The sequence below is a fragment of the Cottoperca gobio genome, chromosome 3, assembly GCF_900634415.1.
Source record: "Cottoperca gobio chromosome 3, fCotGob3.1, whole genome shotgun sequence".
NCBI lineage: Eukaryota > Metazoa > Chordata > Actinopteri > Perciformes > Bovichtidae > Cottoperca > Cottoperca gobio.
Genome location: NC_041357.1, coordinates 13,105,058 through 13,125,885, shown reverse-complemented (window position 1 = coordinate 13,125,885; position 20,828 = coordinate 13,105,058). Strand labels below are relative to the sequence as shown.

The 20,828-nt window shown below is 39.4% G+C and overlaps 2 protein-coding genes across 5 annotated transcripts; one reads left to right on the top strand and one right to left on the bottom strand.

Annotated features, from left to right (window-relative positions):
• Positions 1-513: 513 nt before the first annotated feature.
• myef2 (myelin expression factor 2) lies at positions 514-9,678 on the bottom strand. 2 transcript variants are annotated; one of them, XM_029461376.1, is made up of 17 exons: positions 9,475-9,678; positions 8,114-8,316; positions 7,293-7,345; positions 6,406-6,413; positions 6,218-6,311; positions 5,449-5,637; positions 5,207-5,360; positions 5,064-5,113; positions 4,918-4,978; positions 4,045-4,194; positions 3,507-3,551; positions 3,307-3,402; positions 3,081-3,176; positions 2,850-2,909; positions 1,538-1,722; positions 1,061-1,103; positions 514-932 (listed from the first exon to the last, which is right to left on the bottom strand). In XM_029461376.1, exons 1-17 carry the CDS (start codon positions 9,582-9,584, stop codon positions 736-738), a joined length of 1,794 nt encoding a protein of 597 aa, XP_029317236.1. In that variant the 5' UTR covers positions 9,585-9,678; the 3' UTR covers positions 514-735. The 2 variants fall into 2 exon arrangements, with proteins under 2 accessions (XP_029317236.1, XP_029317228.1); XM_029461368.1 differs by having other exon boundaries at positions 514-899; positions 1,051-1,103; positions 9,475-9,673.
• A 4,894-nt stretch (positions 9,679-14,572) lies between these two features.
• ctxn2 (cortexin 2) lies at positions 14,573-17,847 on the top strand. Of its 3 annotated transcripts, none has more exons than XM_029462609.1 (2): positions 14,573-15,071; positions 16,018-17,847. In XM_029462609.1, the coding sequence occupies exon 2, from the start codon at positions 16,086-16,088 to the stop codon at positions 16,329-16,331; it is 246 nt and encodes an 81-aa protein (XP_029318469.1). In that variant the 5' UTR covers positions 14,573-15,071; positions 16,018-16,085; the 3' UTR covers positions 16,332-17,847. The 3 variants fall into 3 exon arrangements, with proteins under 3 accessions (XP_029318469.1, XP_029318463.1, XP_029318477.1); XM_029462603.1 differs by having other exon boundaries at positions 14,573-15,098; XM_029462617.1 differs by lacking the exon at positions 14,573-15,071 and adding an exon at positions 15,399-15,499.
• The last annotated feature ends 2,981 nt before the right edge of the window (positions 17,848-20,828 follow it).

Below are 20,828 nucleotides of genomic sequence, written 5' to 3'. Positions count from 1 at the left end.
TTTTAAGTTATGAGTTAAGACAAAAAAGAGGCAACATCTACGCAACAGATCAGATGTCACAAGCAAGTCTTTCTTTATTAATTAACAAACTTTCCACTTGTCTTCTGTTACCTAAAAAGAATTAGTTACTTAAGTTATCATCTGTTTACAGCTAACCTACATAGCCCACATGGACTTCAGACACTGATCTACACTTTGTAACAATGGCAATATAATAAAAGTGACAATCCTATTTTACTGCAAGAAAAACTACCACCAACCGTGGAGATCTAGGAATTTAAATGGCTTCCTGTGATTAGTGTTGGGAGTTCACACCTGATAAAGTCCATGTCCATTCTGTTCTCACTTTATTCCAACTGCTGCCTTTGTGATTACTTTTAAGAGGCCACTGCAGGGCAGTGTTGAGTAATAATGCTCAGAAGAGCAAATAAACACCTCAGGTTCAGTTTACATGCTGTGAAGAACTGAAGATACTGTGAGACTTGGATTTTGTGAGATTTTACAACCACCAGGTTTAAAAATTAAAAAGTTTATTTGTTCAAATAACTGCCTGACAAATTAAAAAGGGTTTACAAAACAAATATACGAGCTATGTAGTATATATAAACAAACCAAAATAAACAAAAACAGTGGACACATGGAGATATGAAGTAATAGTGTTTTTAAAACAAAACAAAAGATCATTGGCGAGAGGGCTGAATGTGGAAGTGTGTTAGCGTGACTTCTACAAAAGCTTTAGGCGTTCCGATCGATACGGACATCCACCTCTCGGCCGTTGATCTTGGTTCCATTCATCATCCTGCAGGCCTTCTCAGCACTCTCTGGAGAGTCGAATCTCACCGTTCCACAGCCCTTTGACTTTCCGTTCTCCATCTTGATCTCTGCGAACATCACCTGGCCTGCAGTAGACAACAATGAGTAATTAATGCATTCTGAAACCAGTGTTTCACAAAGTGTTGATAAACGTTAAACCTTTCATTTTGCCTTTCATGATGAAATATCAAGAGGAGTCTTTTGACTGTCTTTCAAATTAAGCGACAAAACACATACCGCAAGTGACTGAACTTCTCTTTCAGCTTTTGCCATGTTAGATCATAGGACAGCTGCAACACACAAACGTAAACTTTAGTCAATAGATTTGTCAACATTAACATATTTCAGGCTATGTGAAACTATAGAATCAATAAAGTATATAGTACAAATACATCATGAAAAGAGTCAGGGGGAAAATATGCCATCATTCAGAACCTTCCTAAAAAGTACAGCACCAGTTGATTAATCTGCACACACCAATCATGACCTCATTTACAGCATCATTACCATTTATATTAATGCACGGCAAGCATGGGCTGTTTCCCATTAAAACCTTAATCATTACTGGGGCATCAAGGCATATAGAAAATGCATTTATCAATGAAATAGTCATTAAATAAGTTGGGAGCTCTTTGATAAGGCGCTGTAACTCCAATCCCTTTTAACAGACTTCTAATTATATATATATGATAGCAAAGTTCCCGCATATCTAACCCACACTTACATTTCGCGCAAAGATCTGACAGCCTCCTTTAGACCCAGAGCCCCTATCAGACATGCCTCCACCCATGTGGCCCGGTCCCCCACCTCCATAGCCACCAAAGCCACGGTTCATGTCCATTCCTGACATGCCCATACGGTCAATGCTGGAGCCCATCCGGTCCATCGACATATTTCCCATTCCACCGCCTGCAATTAACACAGACAGACATATACTCAGAAAAATAGAGAGCAACTTAAAGATAATTTACTGTGTACTTTAATATCCATTTATCTAAACTGCCATACACTAATCATCCAAATGATGCCTTTCATTAAATTAGTCCAATGACATGTCACTGGAGTAAAGTTGTATTGGTATTTAAAATCACTTTTAAACATTAGCTGTCAGAGAGTCCAATGTCAAAGTGACATTGGACTCTGTTTGTTCAGGGAAATCAGACTTTGGACCTGTACTTATTCATAGTCACCAAACACCTGCACAAGGAATGTCAATAGAAATTATGTAAATTATCTAGAGAAAGACAAAGTTTCTCTACAACTCTCCATTTTGTATACATCTCCATGGGCCCGATTTTAAAATCATGCAACGGCAAATGTAAAGGTCGAGTTTTGAGCACACAAACTCCTGTTATTTTGGTTCATGTATGTGCAGCTGTGCAAAGTGCAAAAGGGTTGCCTGAAGTTGAATTGAGATGTGAGGGTGTGGCGATTAATTAATACTCTCTCAGCCAATCACATTACTGTTCTCATTGCTCTGAAACCAATCGCAGTGAGGTACAACAATAGCGCAACCAATTGAAAGGAATTTCAGGAAATCATATTTTCACAAATCTGCAGCCAAATGCAGATGCTGTGGTTCTTTTTTGAATTTGTACAATGATATAAATAACTTTTATTTTTTTTAGATTAAGATGTTTATAAAAAGATCATCAATCCAAGACTATTTCAGTTTTAACTTCACATCATAAATGGTCACATCATATCATAATGTGACACAACGGCGTTGGCATTTTGAGAACAAAACATGAAATTCCACTTTTGCTAAAGAGACAGTTTGATTGATAAATCGCTATAATCTGTATAACAGTTTAAAATGGATCAGTGTGATGTTTGTTTCCTCATTTTAGACCCACACAACATGCACATTATTTATCATGCTCTGCTCACATGGCTGCACACCAGCATGAATGACACAAAAATAAATGTTATGGCTCTTGGTGCTTACGTATACATTATGTAAAGTTGATCATACTTCAGTATGCATCATACATATTACAGATTTAGAAAAGCTGTGGATGGAATATCTCATGTACCTAATCCAGTCCCCATGTGACCCATGCCACAACTGCCCATGCCTCCTCCAAAACCTCCACCTAAGAAAGAGAATGCAAATTAAATTAGACAATAACACAACAGAAACAGTGAAACCTATTTAAAAACAACACACAAAAAACAATTCCTAAACCCCATCATAACGCAAAACCATACTACACAGAGGAACTTGCATATCCTCTCGTGTGTCCGTAAAAGTATGTAATGCTCACCCATTCCGCCAAAAGAATCACCAAATCCTCTATTCATTGGCATGTCACTGTGGCCAAAGTCACGATCCATTCCACCCATTCCTGACCGGTACATATCTCAACACAGGGAAAGAAAGTAACCTTAGACTTAAGTTACAATAACACAACAGGTGCATCTCAATGTTTGCAGTATAAAATCCTAGCTGAACTTCATCTCTGCTCAGAAGAAGTTAATATGCTCTCTTACCTCCCATCCTGCCACCTGGCGCCATGTCTCTCCCTCCAAAGCCACCCGTGTTGCCCATGCTATCCATGCCCCCAAAGCCCCCGCCACCACTCATTCCTGTCAAAAGCAGCACCAAGTTTAAACATCGCTCTCTCCTTCCCTCCACAAAAAGATGATAATGGTCTTTCACAGGAAAAACTCACAAGTAGTATAAACCTTACCTCCTCCAAGTCTGTTCATTCCACCATAACCTTGAACATCCATACCTATGGCAGAAGATGATATCAGTCAGGCCATGTCAAAGCATATACTGTTATCTATTAATATCCATCGGGAATATATACCAGCACACTGAACTCTGATATTGTGCCAAAAAGTGCCTTTGTACAGTCACATACGAACACCTAGTAGTGTTAAAGTCCTCGTAGGAGCTCTGCTTGTCTTATCCCTTTAACCCACATTGGAGGTTGCTGCAGGGTCAAAAGATGAGCCATGAAAATGTCAGCCAAGACTTGAAAGATAAATGGTTTACCCATTTGTGAATGTTGGTTTGCCAGCATATTATTTATGACAGATGTTCAATGCTTTTGATTAAGGCTGCCTTGTAGGGCTTATGTGTTGACTAGCTAGTGGAGATGCATCAGATTCTCTGAGAAGAATCATCTAAAAGTCACTGCTTTGCGACACAGTATGTACCGTTTGTAAAATGTTTGAGCATTTGTACCGAAACATAACTACAAATATGATTTGGTGACTGACCTCCAGGCCCCATGGAGCCCATGCCGCCGCCGCCTCCTCCGCCGCCGCCGCCGCCTCCTCCTCCTCCTCCTCCTCCTCCTCCGCTTGGACGATTGGCATTTATAGGCTGCCCTCCTGGGCCCAGTCCCATGCCAACACCGCCTAGACCACCTACACACAAGAAAAAAAGAGGAAAGATTGAACTATGTAATTTATTCACCCATGTCAAGTCAATTTTATTGATACAGCCCAATATCACGAATTAGCCTCAGGGTGCTTTACAATCTGTACAGCATCAAACACCGTCTGTCCTATTCGACCGTCTCTTTTAACAGGCGACAAAAATGAAAGAAACCTCAGGAAGAGCAACCGAGGACAGATGCGTAATAGATGCCTCGTGTACAGAATACAAAACAACACATTTATACTGCATGCACAAGACTACATGTTTTTTTCTGCATGGGATTAGCATATAGTGGGCATGTCTGTAAAAGGTGAGACTTGTGGGTACCCATAGAACGCATTTTCATTCAGATATCTTGAGGTGAGAGGATTCGTGAGGTTTTCTAGATTCACATGAGTCCCCATCAGCCTCTACAAGACAGCAATGTCTGCCCGGACGATCCCGCTCGTCATAACATGGGAACCTGCTACAACTCAAATTGACTGACAGGTCTTTTAATACAAGGACGTTAACTTGGCAACCACTACTACCTCCAAGTAATTAATGTTTCGAACATCACTGCACACTATCTATGCAATTTTGCTAATGTGTCAGTGGGTATCATACCTCTTACGATACATTGTAGGTGCTGTATATACTATTCACTGAGCACATTGCTATCGATAGGAGTTTTAGATCAACAACCGCCGGGGAGATAACGGTGTACTCACGTGGTAACTGAGGTGTTTTTTCTACTTGGTGGAAATCCTCAGGGGGAACAGATTTCTCATCCTGTAAAAAACCCCACAACACATGTTAAAATATATTTTCTCATCCTCCGCACAACTTAAGTTACATAATAACTCAAATATCATACCATTTTAACATGCATCTGTCTGTCAAACAACATCTGTCCATTGAACATGGCTGAGTCCAGAGTCAAGGAGAAAGTCACGGTAAAAAATTGTAAACATTACTTTGTGTGCTTATTCTATTTTACTGTGCAATTCTGAAGGATACATATGGCCTGCACAGCCTCCAGTGACTGCTCAAACGTCACTGTTCCCATCCCGCGGCTCTTGCCATCTTTATCCTCCTTTACATCTGAACGTTTCACCACACCTGCCATGCCAAACACCTCCTTTAACTTCTTCCAGCCCACCTTGAAATCCAGCTGGAAAACAAGAGACAACGATTTTTAAAATCAACATGGATAATTATCAATAGCCAGATTTGTCAATTGTTTATACTATGTTTCTTACATTGGCCACAAACACTGTGGTGCCCAGTCGTCCAGCCTGCAGTGCATGGATGACCTCAGGTGGGATGTTAGGGTTGTTGGCAATAGAGTGTGGGACGTTCATCCCACCAGGCCCCATGTCCTGCCCACGACCTCCCTGTTGACCTCCTATGCGCTGCAGCACACGGCGAGCATGTTCCCCATCAGGGTCCTTATAAGAAAAGACATTACAATTTACTTTTGATTTCAGATAATATGGCAAATCACAAATCAAGATAAGAAGAATAAGTCAATAAGGGTTGTACAGCAAAAACAAAAGACAATTGTATGGTGCAATTCCACACTCAGATCCACACAGCGTCTATCATATTAATAGTTCCCCTAAAATTGTAATCTTGTTAAAAATATATTTTTTGCCCATCTTTCAAACTGTATGGATCCAATCTACAAAAACACCAAGAGCAAAGTGAAAGAAATAATTAAACTATGTGAAAGACAAAGCCTAAATGTACAATCATCTGTCACCGGGAAGTATTTCAGTTTACGGTAACATGATGGCAAATGTTTGCGTTAGGATTATTTACGTTTTGAAATCTGAACTACAATAAAAGCAAGACAGTAACATTGAAAAATAACACTTTATATCTGCCACTACTCTGGAAAATGCTTTTAATATAGTGAAAAAACAAGGTTCTTTACTTCTTGAAGCCACAACAAGCATTTGTTAAAGACAACAATATAATCAAAGTTTTCAGTTTTGCTGTAATCATTTAACAATAATTTGCACTCACCTCCTTGATGTTGAGTGGTCTTCCACTCAGGTCTTGCTTATTCATAGTTTCTATCGCCTTCTTCACAAACTCCTCATCTTTGAACTCCACCACACTGTTGAATCAGGAAACAGAGAGGTCAGATGACTCCATGAAAGTGAGCGACTAAAAAAAGGTTATATGTTTGAAAAAGTAAGTTAGTGTCTTACCCACAACCCTAACCAGGGGGCATCATAGGAGTCCAGGGAGCACACATATCCAAAGTCGAGGGAGTGAACAAAATACAGTTAAAATCAAGACAAAGCAGTGAAACATTATAAATCTAATGTAACAACATGCTTCTAGTATTTTCTAAAGTCCACATCGGACATATTTTGCCCACAAGCTTGAGCCAGCAGGGTTTTGGTTGTGTTTAAGTCTATTGCAAATATTAAAAGGCTAATAAGAGCATATTATTTATCATTATCTGAAGCACTGTTGACAATTTATACTTTTTAGGTAATAAAACAATTATGTTTTCTCAAGTTTTGGTAAAAACATTTAGAACTAATGCATTGTAATTTACCTGGAACATTTTAATATTTTGAACTGGACACAAATACCAAGGTACATCTATAAGGTACATCTATAGTATGCATTTTTGCCATTTGATATAAAAACATAACAATAAAACACTACAGGATCTTTCAAGACTGTTTTGTTCCTTTCAAGAGAGATCTGTACCATATAACAGAATTGTAAAATAAGATTTTGAGACATGAGGGTCAATAAATAAGACAAATCACACAACCCACATTTCCCTTTGGAAAATTGCCAAACAAACAAACTTTTACACCAATTGAAATAACAACAACAAAAGCAAAAGTGCACTCTTAGATGAGTTCATTAGGCTACATTTCCAAAATCAACAGGACATCTCCCTTTCAAATGAATATCAATCGTTAGCCATCTATCAGGCTATAAACACAACCCACAGTATCTCCAGTTCAGTAACGTATTAAGACCCAAAGGATCAGAACCTAAAAGAGCACTTGATTAATGAAAGCCTGCTGAGGGCATTTAAAACCTCGTGCAGCAAGTTGGCCACATCACTTACCCTTGACTTTCCTTCTGCATCCTTAAAGAGCTCCACGTATGTAACCTCACCAACTACATGAGACATACAAAGGAAAAATACCAAAAGAACAAAGGAATTTAAGTCACCAAGTCTTCAAGTCGCCGTTGGCCTTGGCAATGCCGCTACAGATGGAGATGTCCCATTAATGATCAACAGTCAGCCCAGACTAACATCCCACCAGACAACACCATGCCTTTCTGGGCAGTGACTGAGACACCCAAAGGCCAAGGCCAGAGAGAAACACAGCTACATTAAACCTGGGAAATTCAAAAGACTTCAACATGATCAGTTTGTCAACAGATTCCATTCATGGCAGGTGAGAGTTTTAAGCTAACCGTTGACCTTTCAAAAGGCTTCTTGGGGCCTCGTAATTCAGAAAGTAAAACATTACAATATTTTCATTGATATAGTCAAGATTCACCTTGCAACAGATGCAACAAAATCATTCAACAATCAATTCTACTACTGGTTTGAGGTTACATTTAGGAGCTGACAATGCCATAAAACAAGTGACAATGTAACTAAGTTCATCTTCCTTTTCTCAAAGACATATCAGCCCAAACTAAATTGGTGTCCATCCAAAAAAATGTATTAAAACTCCAATAGCCTAATATCGCACTGTGTTGGTTCCCTACTGTCTGCGCTAAGTACATCCAGAGAAAGCTACAAACTAATTGACTACTGCTAGAAGCAGGATGCAACATCTGGTAATAAAAAGGAAAAAAAGGGGTCAAAAGCTTCTGGTCAGCTGAAGAGATAGAGAGAAGAGGAGACATCATCCCTCTCACTTGGGACATTACCTTTCTCACGCATTAGATCTTTAATTGCCTGCCACTTCATATCATAAGGGATATTGCTGATGAACACCCGGTTCCTATGAGCGTCCTTCTTTTCGCCAACGTGTTTGTCTTTGTAGGGATGGATGCGGTTTCCTCTTCTGCTCCCGGAGGACTTCTCTTTACCATCATGCTTTTCTTTGGGGGGGTTAGTTTCTTCAGCATCCCTACAAAAGTCAGAAAACAAACCACATTCGGAGATTACACACTGTAGTCTGTATATTTAAAAGACCTGTCAACACAATTATTAGTAATACCAGGATCCTATTGTGTGTTTTGCATTTTGGTGGCAAAGTGTTTTTCTTCACATTGAAATAATACTTTGTTTCCCCATTCAGGCTGAATGGATCTGCTCTATAAATGTGACACTACTTACCTTGAGGACAAATGGTTTTTAAGTAGCATAATAAAATGTGAACAATTATATTTTTTTATGCAGAACCATGTGTGGAAAAGTACCAAAATGCCATGGGATTCATGGGAGTGCAAAGGGGAAACTATTTTGCAGAGAAGTCCCTTTTTCTCAAAAAGTAAGTAGTTGCTGAGTAACGTTACAATAAATTCAGACATAACTTGTGATTTTGGTGGTAAAACGTCTAGCTACATGTATTGTAACAAAAGTAAACATAAATCCGACATATTATTTATGGTGAAAATACGCCTTTTTTTTAATGACCTCGTACTATTAATTTTATTTAAATAATGCATCTACTGTATTAAAAAAGGCCATAGGCTGAGGTTTAGGTGCCGGATGAAATACTACGGTTACGTTAGCTAAGCTAGAGTAGTTCATTTGCACCATAGACTTGCACGAGCTTACACTGCAGCATTGAACACGGAGCGGCTAGCTTCACGCTTTTGTTAGCTTGGCACAATGAAACGTGTACAACGGAGTGCAGATTAACAGGGATGCTAACGCCACTGGTTATTGTCATTTGAAAAAAACTGTAGGCTACTTAATTAATCCAATTAGTTAAAGGTTTATACTAAATTGAACATTAACAAAGAGTTACATTTCATAATTATCCTAGCGTTTGCAGGCAGTAACGGTAAGGTTGGCCCAATGCACCATGGTTAACGTTATGGCAAAAGCGTACCATTTTCACTACCCAGTTAGAAATTAATTGCATGCTTTTGGCGTTATGCTAGCTACAAACCTACACATTTATCACACGGGCACATAACGGATATAATTGACAACAGAGGTTCAAAGAGGCTTCTTGGCTAACAATAGCTAGTTAGCATCACAGGACTCCATTTTAGCTAATCTGGCTAACGGGCTTGCAAAGACGGGACAGACAGAACATTACATAATTTTCACTCACGTTTTAACGCCATTAGGCGTTTCTTCAGATGTCTCCTCGGATTCGGACTTGACGGATGCAGTAGACTCCTCTTGCTTTGGCTCCTCATCAAGAATTAGAACATCTGCCATGTTGAGGTTTGTTTTCCCCACACAATGCAAGATGCCCTGCTGTCGGTACGCAGTTCAAAATGTGGCGTGAGATGTGCGCCTCCAACGCGAGAATTGGGAGCTGTTGCTAGGCAGCCTGTGTTGAATGGCATAAAACAGGTAATTGGAGTCAATGGGATTTGGCACAAATACAATGCGAATATTTGAAAAGATTGTGCACATAATTGTTCTGAGTTGTATAGTCTCAGGACTAATGCAGGATCCTATCTTCTCCAGCAAAATATCCTCTTAATGTGACACATTAGGGAGACTTTTCGATCTTATGTTCTAAGCAATGTTTTTTCCCCGAGGTCAAATGTTCAATATATCTTTCCCCGGGTCAATATGCTGAAATCACCCACTTACAGTTTGTAGCCTACTTGTTACTCCTTGAAACATACATCAAATGTGATTTTAGACAGATATCTCCACAGTGGCTGAATGGACTTTTACCATTTGAACTTCTCTTGAAATGTATGTCACCCTTTGATCTTTTGCAATTTGAACGGTTAGGATGTAACAATATCACGAGGACCCTGGAAATATAGGGATGACAGTTTCGGAGGTCAGAAGTGAATGAGTGAGTGAGTAACTCAATTAGCGTGAGCTGAAAGTGGCCCCTCCTAATGGATGCATTGTATGTTATTATGAACATTACCCAGAATGCCATATCAAGACCTGTGTCATCCACCAAAGCAGTTTGATCCATCCACAAGACAATGGCTGGACATTTGATGTGTACTAAAATCCAATAACTCCCTGAATACAAGCCAATTTATCCTCCCTGAATTTATTTATTGATGCACTTGTACTCTACCAGGGGAATAGTATAATTTGCTTTATACTATATGCTTTAACGCTCAGTGAGTCTGTGCAGATTCCACCAAACAAATCGTTTCAATTCATAATCTGACTTTTCAATATCACATAAGTACATGGTACACACAGTTGATTGTAGTATTATAGAAAACTTTGTCCAGCTCCTAATTGTTAAATTATTTTTGAGATATTAGTACAACAACTTGTTGAACTTAATAACCAAACTATAGTTTTATGTTGTACAAGTAGTATAATGTTATCACAATGATCTGAAATGATTTAAAGCAAGTCTTGTTAGAAAACAAGCAACTCCTTAATGAGCAGTTGTTTAAGTGTCAGGTTTGAGGGTACCTTGATGATAATAGGGGGAAAGACTGACTGACCCTTTGACTTCCCCTTCGGTCTGTTTCAAACTTGTGTTTTGTTTTTTTTCATTTGAATCTTTTCATCTATTCAGAGGAATTCATCAGAAGACAAGCCATTTCAAAAGTCCCTTTTGGGAATACTGTGCCATTTACAACCAATCATACTTCATCTGCATAGTTCAAATATGGATTTTATGTGCGTCAGAATATTCAGTACATCTGCTGGTGAGCTTCTCCGACCCATACGTTTGCGATGTTATGTGGAAGTGCCTGACTCCTATACTGATATCTAGATTTGTCTGCTAAGGTTACTGCATGTAAAGCCACAAACCAAACTCAACAATTAGCACAACATTATTCTGTAAAATAAATAAATGTTTGCTTCATGAAATGAAAATGTGGTCAGAGATAAGCTTGAGGTCTTCAGTAAGCTTGCAACAACTATATTAGACATATGCAAGTTAGAGCCAAGTTTATATTGTGCTATGTTGTGGTGTTCACACATAAACAATTAATTTAATGTTGCAAGTAGTTGTAGTTCCATTTAAGTACCATGTAGTTTCCAGTTTGACTATACTGTTGCTTGAAAAATGATAAAATAACTTTTCTAATTGTGTCTTTGTTTGTTTGTTGTAAAGACAATTTTGGAACATGTATTTAGTCTTGAGTGTTTCCAAGAAAGCCACTACAAAGAGGACTTTTCAGTAACTACTGGCTGAGAAATGACACCCAAAGGTTTACTCTGGTGTCTACAAATAAATACAATTGTACAAATGTGGTGAGATACTTACATGTTTAGCCACTGCTACTCAGAAAGTCACATTCCAGATTAAAGCTGAAGTTAGTAACTTTTTTTAAAAGTGGTGCTTCAAATGGCATTTGTAAGATTCCACCACGATCGAATGAAAACAACCAATCTGAGCCGAGGAGTGTCTGACACGGTGACAATCACTGCTAGTGAATTCACATCAAACTAGCTGATGAAATATGAATTATTATTATGTCACTGTATTGCTTATGTCTTTCCTCAAATGTTTTCAGAAACATATATCAGTGTACTGTTTAGCTGTAGAATGAGAAAGTGTGTGACCCGGCCGCCATGTTGAAAACAGTCGAGCCAAAACCAAGCACCGTGCAACGGCCAGAGTAAACTTTCTGATTGACTGGCTGGAGACTCCTCGGATCTAAATGATTGTTTTCCTTTGCGGTTGAATTTTGCAAATGCCATTCGGAGCACTGGGGGGAGAGAGAGGAACATGATTATCTTTCTCATGCACTACTGTCACGATATATACAGTTTTAGCAAATATGACAAACATTAATTTTTTTGTAAAGTTAGCAACTACAGCTTTTAAATGTTAAAGGAAAGCTTCAAGATCCAACCGTGAAAGCAACTAGCATTGAAGGAAATGGATTATCAGTTCATTGACCATTTACATTTACAGAGTAATACATGTACTGAACTGTATGTTAAAGATTAACTTTCCTGCTGTGTAATAGTTCAACCTGATCCATGGTTGTAATTGACAGTTTGCAATCCTTTTCTTTTTGCACCTGACTTAAAGGACCAGTGATTTCGGGAGATTTTTTGGCAGAAATGCAATATAATATTCTTTACTATGTTTTCACCTGAAACTAAGAATTATTGTGTTTTCGTTAGCTTAGATGAGCATTCATATCTACATGGGAGGTAATAAAGCAAACTCTAGCTCTAGAGAGGGCCTTTTGCAATTGTATGTTACCTGAAGTCCATGGTATTTCTGCGCCACGCTTGGAAAGGGAGGAGTGAGTGACTGAACAGACTGGTTACGAAGGCCAGCTCTGTCCTGGGGAGCCCTCTGTACACTGTGGAGGTGGTGGGAGACAGGAGAATGACGGCCAAGCTGTCCTCTCTATTGGACAACATGTCCCACCTCCTCCAGGACACTTTGTCCGCACTGTGCAGCTCCTTCAGCGACAGGCTGCTACAATCCCCACGGCCCCTGGTAGACCACCATACAGTCTATTCCACCACTGTGTGCAATTATCAATGCCTTGTGCAATATTCACTTTTTATAATGTGTTATAAATTACTCATCCACTTTGCACTTATATTATTTTTTATTGTATTTAATGATCGTGTTATCGTCCCTTTACTTCATATTATCTTTTACTGTAACAATGTAAATTTCCCCATTGTGGGACTAATAAAAGATTTCTGATTCTGAGCAGAGGTGTATTCAGTTATATACAATCTATCTGCAACCTTACCGCTGGGTCCTACACACTGGTCCTTTAGAAGAAAAATGTCAGAACATTTTTGTGTTCATTTTTTTACTATATTGGTAACTACACGAAGATGTGCACAATCATTTCGGCAATATGTCTTTAATAAAGATATTGCAGATTATTATATTCTAAAAAGGAAGACATTTATTTAAGTTGTGTGACCCAGGAGAATTAGTAATTGCAGCTGTCAGGCTAATGGGGAGGCCCAAAGTATTTAAAATCTTTGTAACTTCACTGCACCTGTCTTTGTACTTGCCTGTACAGATTGTATTATCACACAAGAGTGGGGTGTAAAGTGCATTAACATTAAAGGGGATAGAGCAGTTCACATAATCATCATTTTACAGTTCTCAATATCAGTTTACTCCTGCCCTGTTGTCTGGTTTAGATAAAAGAGTAACACTCTTTATCCGTTTGTCCTATGGACATTGAAGTATTTTAATATGCTTTATGCAACAGGTTAAGTTTGCCTCCATTCCTCTTCCAGTGCCAAGAAAGCAAATCAGCACACCTTGATATACATATAAACACATTGCATTCAATTCAGAAGTCATTGAACTTCTGTTTATCTTCACTTGAATGGACTTTTGCAATTCTCTCTGACAGCAAATGAATTGTATTGGATTACTAACAATGACATGCACATTCCCACTGTCTGTAACTTGACCATCTCATCACTGATGACCACACATTATTGCACTTTGAGTTTTCCATTTTGACCTTGTCTTTTAATTTGATGAGGTCAAAGAAGTAAAATGTCTAACGATTTCTTTGTCCGTACAGTGTGACGTCTCCTCGTGTAACTTTCAAGAACTGTCCTTGAAATAAATGGGAGGTAAAATTGAGTCAATCGATAAATCACAGTGCTGCCAAACTTCCTATTTCTGCACAAATACAGCCAAATCTTAACAGCACAGCAGGACTATAAGTTACTACTGACCCAAAAAAATGTAACTTTTAAAGTCAATGCGAGGGAGAATATTCACCTCTGTGTTTATACTACCTCAGGCAATTTGTCTGCTGTTTACAACCAAATAAAATGCAAAATTAAGGTATTTGTACCACTTTTAAGCCATGGTGAATTATTCCACATCACACAGCAGTGATGACTGTCTCCCTCATGGCATGCCTTGTCCTTAGATCCGAGTCACTGCACCACTGTGAAAAAAACTACATTGCTGATATTAATTTGCATAACAACAAAAAAGATGGCTAGACGCTTCACTGCTGCATTCTGTTACAGTGGAAAATCCTATGACCTGCCGTCTGTTTTCCTACACAATACTGATCTCATTCACTATATTTAGTCTCTTCTCCCTCACCATGTCCAGGGAGCTTGCATTTGTAAGCCTTTAAGCAGAGGAGCTAATTCAATTTGAACACAGCAATGTGCAGCTATTAAAAACACATCATCATACAAGGCTTTGAGGATAATGCTGTGTTGTACCTACACCACCTTTGCAGCAGCATTTACTGGCCAGGAGCAGTGAGAGGCAGCATTTCTCCTGTTGGTTGAGCCCTGAAATTCTTGTCACATTTTGGTGGAGTCATTTTTAGAAAAGCCAAATAAGCAAGGGGAGGGGAGAATGAAGAGAGAAGAAAATGAAGAGGCGGATTACTTGTTTATGCTGCTGCATCTGTCTGGTGTTGCTTAGGACGGGAATGTTGTGAATGACTGAGGCAGCAGAGCAGCGGAGTGAGACTAACAAGTGGTTGCCATGCAGCAGGAGCAAGCGTGCGTGCTTCTGGAGGGAGACATAAAGAAACAGAATGATAATGAGTAGGAGGCAGCAAGTAAAGGAGCATGAGGAGAGGAGCTGTATCTCTGACAAGAGACACATATCATAGCTTGATCCAGCCTCTCCATTGCTTCTCCGTTTCTCTCTTTATCTCTAGATTTTTGTTTGGATATAAGGTTAGCCTAAAACATCCAGTGTGTCAATGATGGATGGATTAATGGATATGTGTCTAAGGGCTCCAAGAAAGAGGAGGTGTTCGCAAGAGACAGCAGCAACAGGTCTGTGAGGATGGAACGATAATGACGGTGAGATTGCTGCTTTTTCTTCCCCAGACATCCTCACTAGAGAATCTGTCAATGCAGTCTCTGTCTTTCCCCCTACCTCATTCCCCCCCTCTCTCCTACCGCCCCCTCTCACTATGCTTACTTGTGCAGTGTCCCCCTCATCATTCTACTGCCTTCTCCCTCTCCTGTCTTTCCCAATTCTCTCTGTATGTACCCTCTCCCTCTCTCATCTAACCCCCCCTCCCTTCCTCTCACACGAGCCACCTGCTGCTTGTGTTCATATACAAGATTAACCAGGAAAAGAATCACAGAAGCAGACTTTCACTTGTGTGACCACATCAATTTTGTGATTATGTTTGATCAATCGCCATCGCTTTCTTGTCTAATGGAATTACTGCCAGGCATCTCCTCGCACGCAACAGGTAGAGCGCCCTCTCTTCTAAACCAAACATACATCACATCTTCATGAGATGTGACGTTTTCATTGATACCTCGCCGCTTTGCCTATGTTTAACAGCTGGCTATGCACTGCGACAAACTATAATTTTAACCTGACTTAAAGGAATGTAGCCATGGTATTGGCTCATATTGCTGAACCCATTTTCCTGCAGTCTGCCTCACACTTCTGTTCATGTTTGCTTTTTGTAATTTCCTGCAAAATTCCAAGAGGAACAGAGTGAGAGAGGGATCGTAGTCTCCGTGCAGGCAGCAGATGATATCACATTCAAAATAAGCTATTTATAGATACCGGTAACCCTTTTCATGGTCAGCTCATTTCGCAACACTTCATTGTGGAATTTCTGTATTTTCTCTTTCCCATATCTGTAATTTCTCCCAGTCTACACAGTGTATGCATTAAGTGGAATAATGCATGATTTAATGTATCCTCTCTGCACAAGACAGAAGACTAATCTGAAGCCATCGTTTAATCTCTGTCCAGGTAACATGCAGGCTTCTGACGCCTGACCCTATCAGAGGCAAGATGAGGCACCTAGATGTTGGTTTACCATGTGTAGCGTCCACTACAACCACTCCCTTGCTGCCATGAGCGGAAACGACATGATGGTGCATTCTCTGACTCTGGAGCAGAAGACAGCGTTTGCCTTCGTGGGGATGCTACTGGTGTTCCTGGGGCTGCTGATAGTAAGGTGTTTCAGAATCCTGCTGGACCCCTACAGCAGTATGCCTTCCTCCAACTGGGCTGATGGCATCGAGGGGCTGGAGAAAGGGACGTTTGAGTATGCCCTTACCTAACACAGGGACACGCATTCATAGATGTATTCATAAACAGAAATGCCTATAAACACACCTAAACATACACACAGACATGAATACACTTGCAAACACGCTAACACACACAAGCCACAGCGCTGCACAACCATTGCACCTGACACACATCTCCCTGTGATGTACCGAAACCAAGAGACTGAAGCTGTGTATGTTGTTCAATGTGTATGCACTTTTAGTTCAGAGCCAGTGTGGAGCCTCTCTACTGTATGTCACTACATGTCTGTTGCTGTGCGTGTCTGAGCGAGTGTGATGCAGATGCTGTGTCATATTCTTTGCCCTTCTGCCAGGGGGTGTGCATTTCAGCTCATCGATTTACACAGAAATGGCTGAAGCTCCCTTTAACCCATACCTACAAGTTGAATGTCTGTAGATGATAAGAGACGGGTGCTCGTGGGACAGGGTGGGGATTCAGGGTGCAGTGGGATTATTCAGATGTATTTTGAAGACTCAGGGACAAGAATGCTTACGTGAACTCAGAATGGGAAACAGAGTGGTTGCACTTCTGCACATGATTGTATATGGTTGGATACAGGGTATTATGTCATGCTAGTGCTTTGTGGACTAATCAAATCCAATCTGTTGGTGATCCAAAGGAATGCTGCTGCTGCTGCTGCTGCTGTTGTTGCCACTGCTGCTGCTGCTGCTGCTGCTGTGTACAGATCAGTCCTTTCCGTGGCATCATGCAATGAAAGGCAACTAAACAAACTGTGATTTACAATGTGGTGTTACTGTTTCTAAATGATGCAAAACCAACTCTCAGAGTTTGGACTGCTGTTGTATTTGAGTGATGGTATGCGGTATGTTGCCACAATTACATGTCTGAGTGAAAGAAACTGTTTACTTTTGACAGTATGTCTGTGACATGTGATAATGTTGATTCATGGACTGTTGATTGTCCCGTCTGTCAAGCGTTCTGTCGAAATGTTGGCTGATGCGATCAAGCCAAATAACTTTTAAGGGAAATGAGGATTGGAAACTAAAAGGACTCTCTCGCTCAGCGCTGCTGGTTTTCTAATGACAAGGATAAACTGTCGCTACCTGTCTGCAGAGGAAAAGGTCCCATGGAAAACAAGGGTGGGATGTCTGTCAGCACTGGACGTGAACATCTTTTCCCTCTTTTTCTCAGCCATCCTCACCCTTTCTCACCTGCTCTCTTCCTGCCAGATAGTGGAAGACAGCACATTCTTAAACAGAGATCCTGAAATACAGTAGACTGCTCAAAGTCTTGAATGTTCCTTAGCTAATTCCTACGGTCTACGGTTTCTCCTTAGTGCTGTGAATCTGCCTTACTGTGACCTTCAATGGGTTTATGTGCCTTCATCTAGAAACATTTGTGTGTGTGTGTTTGCGAGCGCGTGTATGGCATATCATGATGACAGATAGTGCATCTCCTGACCTGTTGCTTGCACAGCTGGTGGTAGAGATTTCTCCTTGATATACATTTGATTCAATGATGTAAAATAAATAGAATTTCTTCACTTTAAAATATTGTTGGTGAAATCTTTGCTTTTTGGGTCTCTTATTGAAATCTGTGGAGCATGTTGAATAAAAACATAATGTTAGCATGATACCTTAGGTTACAGGGCATAGCAGAGGCTCACAATTCCTTTTGATGAAAATGTCGAGCCTTTTTCTCTTCTCTGCTTCTAAACTCTGGCTCTGGTTGTTCAACTTCGCTGCGGCAAAAGAGAGGGAGGGAGCGAGAGGGTGCATTAGAGCAATACCAGAAGAAAAAGGCAATCCAAAATGTTAATAACCCTGGTAGCAGAAGATGTTTGTACGTGCATGGTGTAGAAATAGAAAGCTGCTAAAATAACAGCAGAAAGCGACTCACAAGGGCATCCATCGACAGTCTCGGTGTGATAAGGCAGCAGGACTCGATCTGCCGAGTCTACCAGACTTTTCTCCTGCGGACAGTTCACCCTCAGAGGCCGGGCCATCACGCACACCTCCCTCAACACACCTCATACAACAAGAATGCAATCATTATTGCACCATTGTCTCTTTCTCCTATATGACACACTTATCTGAAATCTATTTTTAGTGGAAAAAAACTCTGTCCTTTTCCTCCTTTGCCAACAAGCTCACTAACCTTATAAAAAGTACTCAGCATCTAATAAAACGTTATAAAAGTTATAAAGGTTATAAATCTATCAAATATTAACAGATGTGTCTGCTTTGCTTTGTATTTTCATATCTCAGAGTGCAGTATGTTGTCGGAAGTTAATTTAAAATGCCATGAATCCCTTTCCCGTCTTTTGATTGGAAAAAAGATAGAGACAACTAACCTCATCTTTGCATACAAGGCAAAGAGTTATGAGAAACATTTTCAAAACGGGCCTTCAGTTACACTACGCATCGTTCAAGTGATCTTCTTACATTCTTCTGTGTGCAACAGCAAGTAGATACCGGGAACAATCACAATTATTAGAAATATTTATCTGTTGTTAATTTCCTTTTTTTTTTAGAGACACAGAAGTATTAGGACGTTAATGTAACACAGACTCCATGTTACATGACTATTGAGTCAACTGAATAGTGAACCTTAGCTTTTGCTGGTTATCAATCATCAGTTTTATTACTTGTGGTCTTCGGACCTCACAAGCCATGTCCTTGATTTGTTGTGATAAGACCAGGAGATATAATAGCCTTTCTATTACCAAAGTTATCCAAACAGCTCTGTAATCTACAACTAATGCCTCTTTTAGTACCGTCATTTGCACAAATAGCTTGAGGAAATCAGCTCAGTGAGGTGGTGAATATTGTAGCCAATATGTTTTTTTTTTTTTTTTTATCATTATTGTTATTATTAATAAAAAGGCTATATTTTATGCTTATGCATGCTGTATGTAACTTAATATTTCTAAACAAATGTACTTTATCACCAGATAAAGTGGTGGCCAAGGTAACAGGAACTTGTTGCCCCTCCTCAAATACATGTCTTGGTTTCCTGGTGATGCAAACTTGAAATCTTAAGTCGGAGCCCTTATGTCAGATCGGAGGCCCGAGTAAAGGCTGTGTTGGATTTTAGACCATGTTGAGCACATTTAAAAACCTATATGGGTGGATAGGGCAATGATTAGCCTAACTACCATTACTGTTTCATATCAGTTATTATAGTGAATAATAAGCTATTTTGTTTAATAATTCACTTTTTAAGTGATCGCAAAACCCTTAAACAGCAAAATGTATTTTTGGATACCCATAATAATTTTTTTATTTTGATATTAATGATTATGGAAAGAATTCAATAAAAATGATCTCTGTTAAACATTATAGGAACACAAATATACACATATATAAAAAAAGAAGCTTTTTTAGAACCTGAATAGCAGAATTTTCCAAAGAGAGCCTCTGACAAAGCAGGCCGTAGTCAAGAAGTATCACTTTAGTCCAGGCTGTGCATTTAGCAGAGCCTGAGGATCTGTGTAATAGATCTGTACGTTTTACTGTATGGGTTGGTTAGTCAGTCAGTTAGTTAGTTAGTTAGTCCTACACTTTACCTCTCTCATTGGAAACCTAATGAGATCTATCTATCACCATGAAGATTTCATTTTAACAATCATATCTCATGTGTTTAATAAGTTTCTCTATCACAAAGCATACATAATAAATCATGTTTGATTGGAGATATTTAATCTTATTTGTGACTGATAAATATAATTAGCAGGTGTATGCCAACTGGAGTATATATAGCTGAGATGAGCAATACCCATCCAGCCTTTAAATATGAAGTATCAGGAATTCTGTGTGCTGATATCTGCACTTTTGCACTTAATCACTTTTTTCATATTGCAGTGAGCAGAGCGAGGTTTGATAAATCCTTTAAAGGGTTTTTTTCTGTCTTTTTTGAGCCCTTTGGATTTTGGATTAGAGCATTTGCCAAATTGGAGCGTATGTACCTGCTGCTACACATTCATCATATAGGCTCAACAGATCTCAGGGGAGCACTGCACTCTGAATTTACTCAAGCACGACAAAAGTCTAGCAGCCCTGATAATAAAAAAGGAATCACCTTAATCTCAAATCCAGACTGAGGAGAGTCAGCAGGGCCTGAGGATCTCCAATTGCACTAAAACAACTGCAGTGTAGCATGAGACAAGACGTTGCTTGGTCTAAAACTTCAAATAAACTCAGTCGATGCTCCAAATCATGCATTTACTCAATCACTTAAGCATTTCCATTTTCTGGGACTTTAGTTACTAATCAAAAAATAAATGATTACGTAATAGCCTATTACAGATTAAGATTAAATTAAATATTTCACACAAACTGCACTGCAGATAAAGTAAATAAAGGTATTCAAATAATCCACAATTTTTACCAACAGCAACATTAAAGTTATGTACACATGAATGCATCAATAATTATAATCTGATAATATAATATGGGCCTACATTATTCCGAAATGTGTCATTCTGCATGAGTGCTTTTACTTTTGGTACTAAAAGTATATTTTGA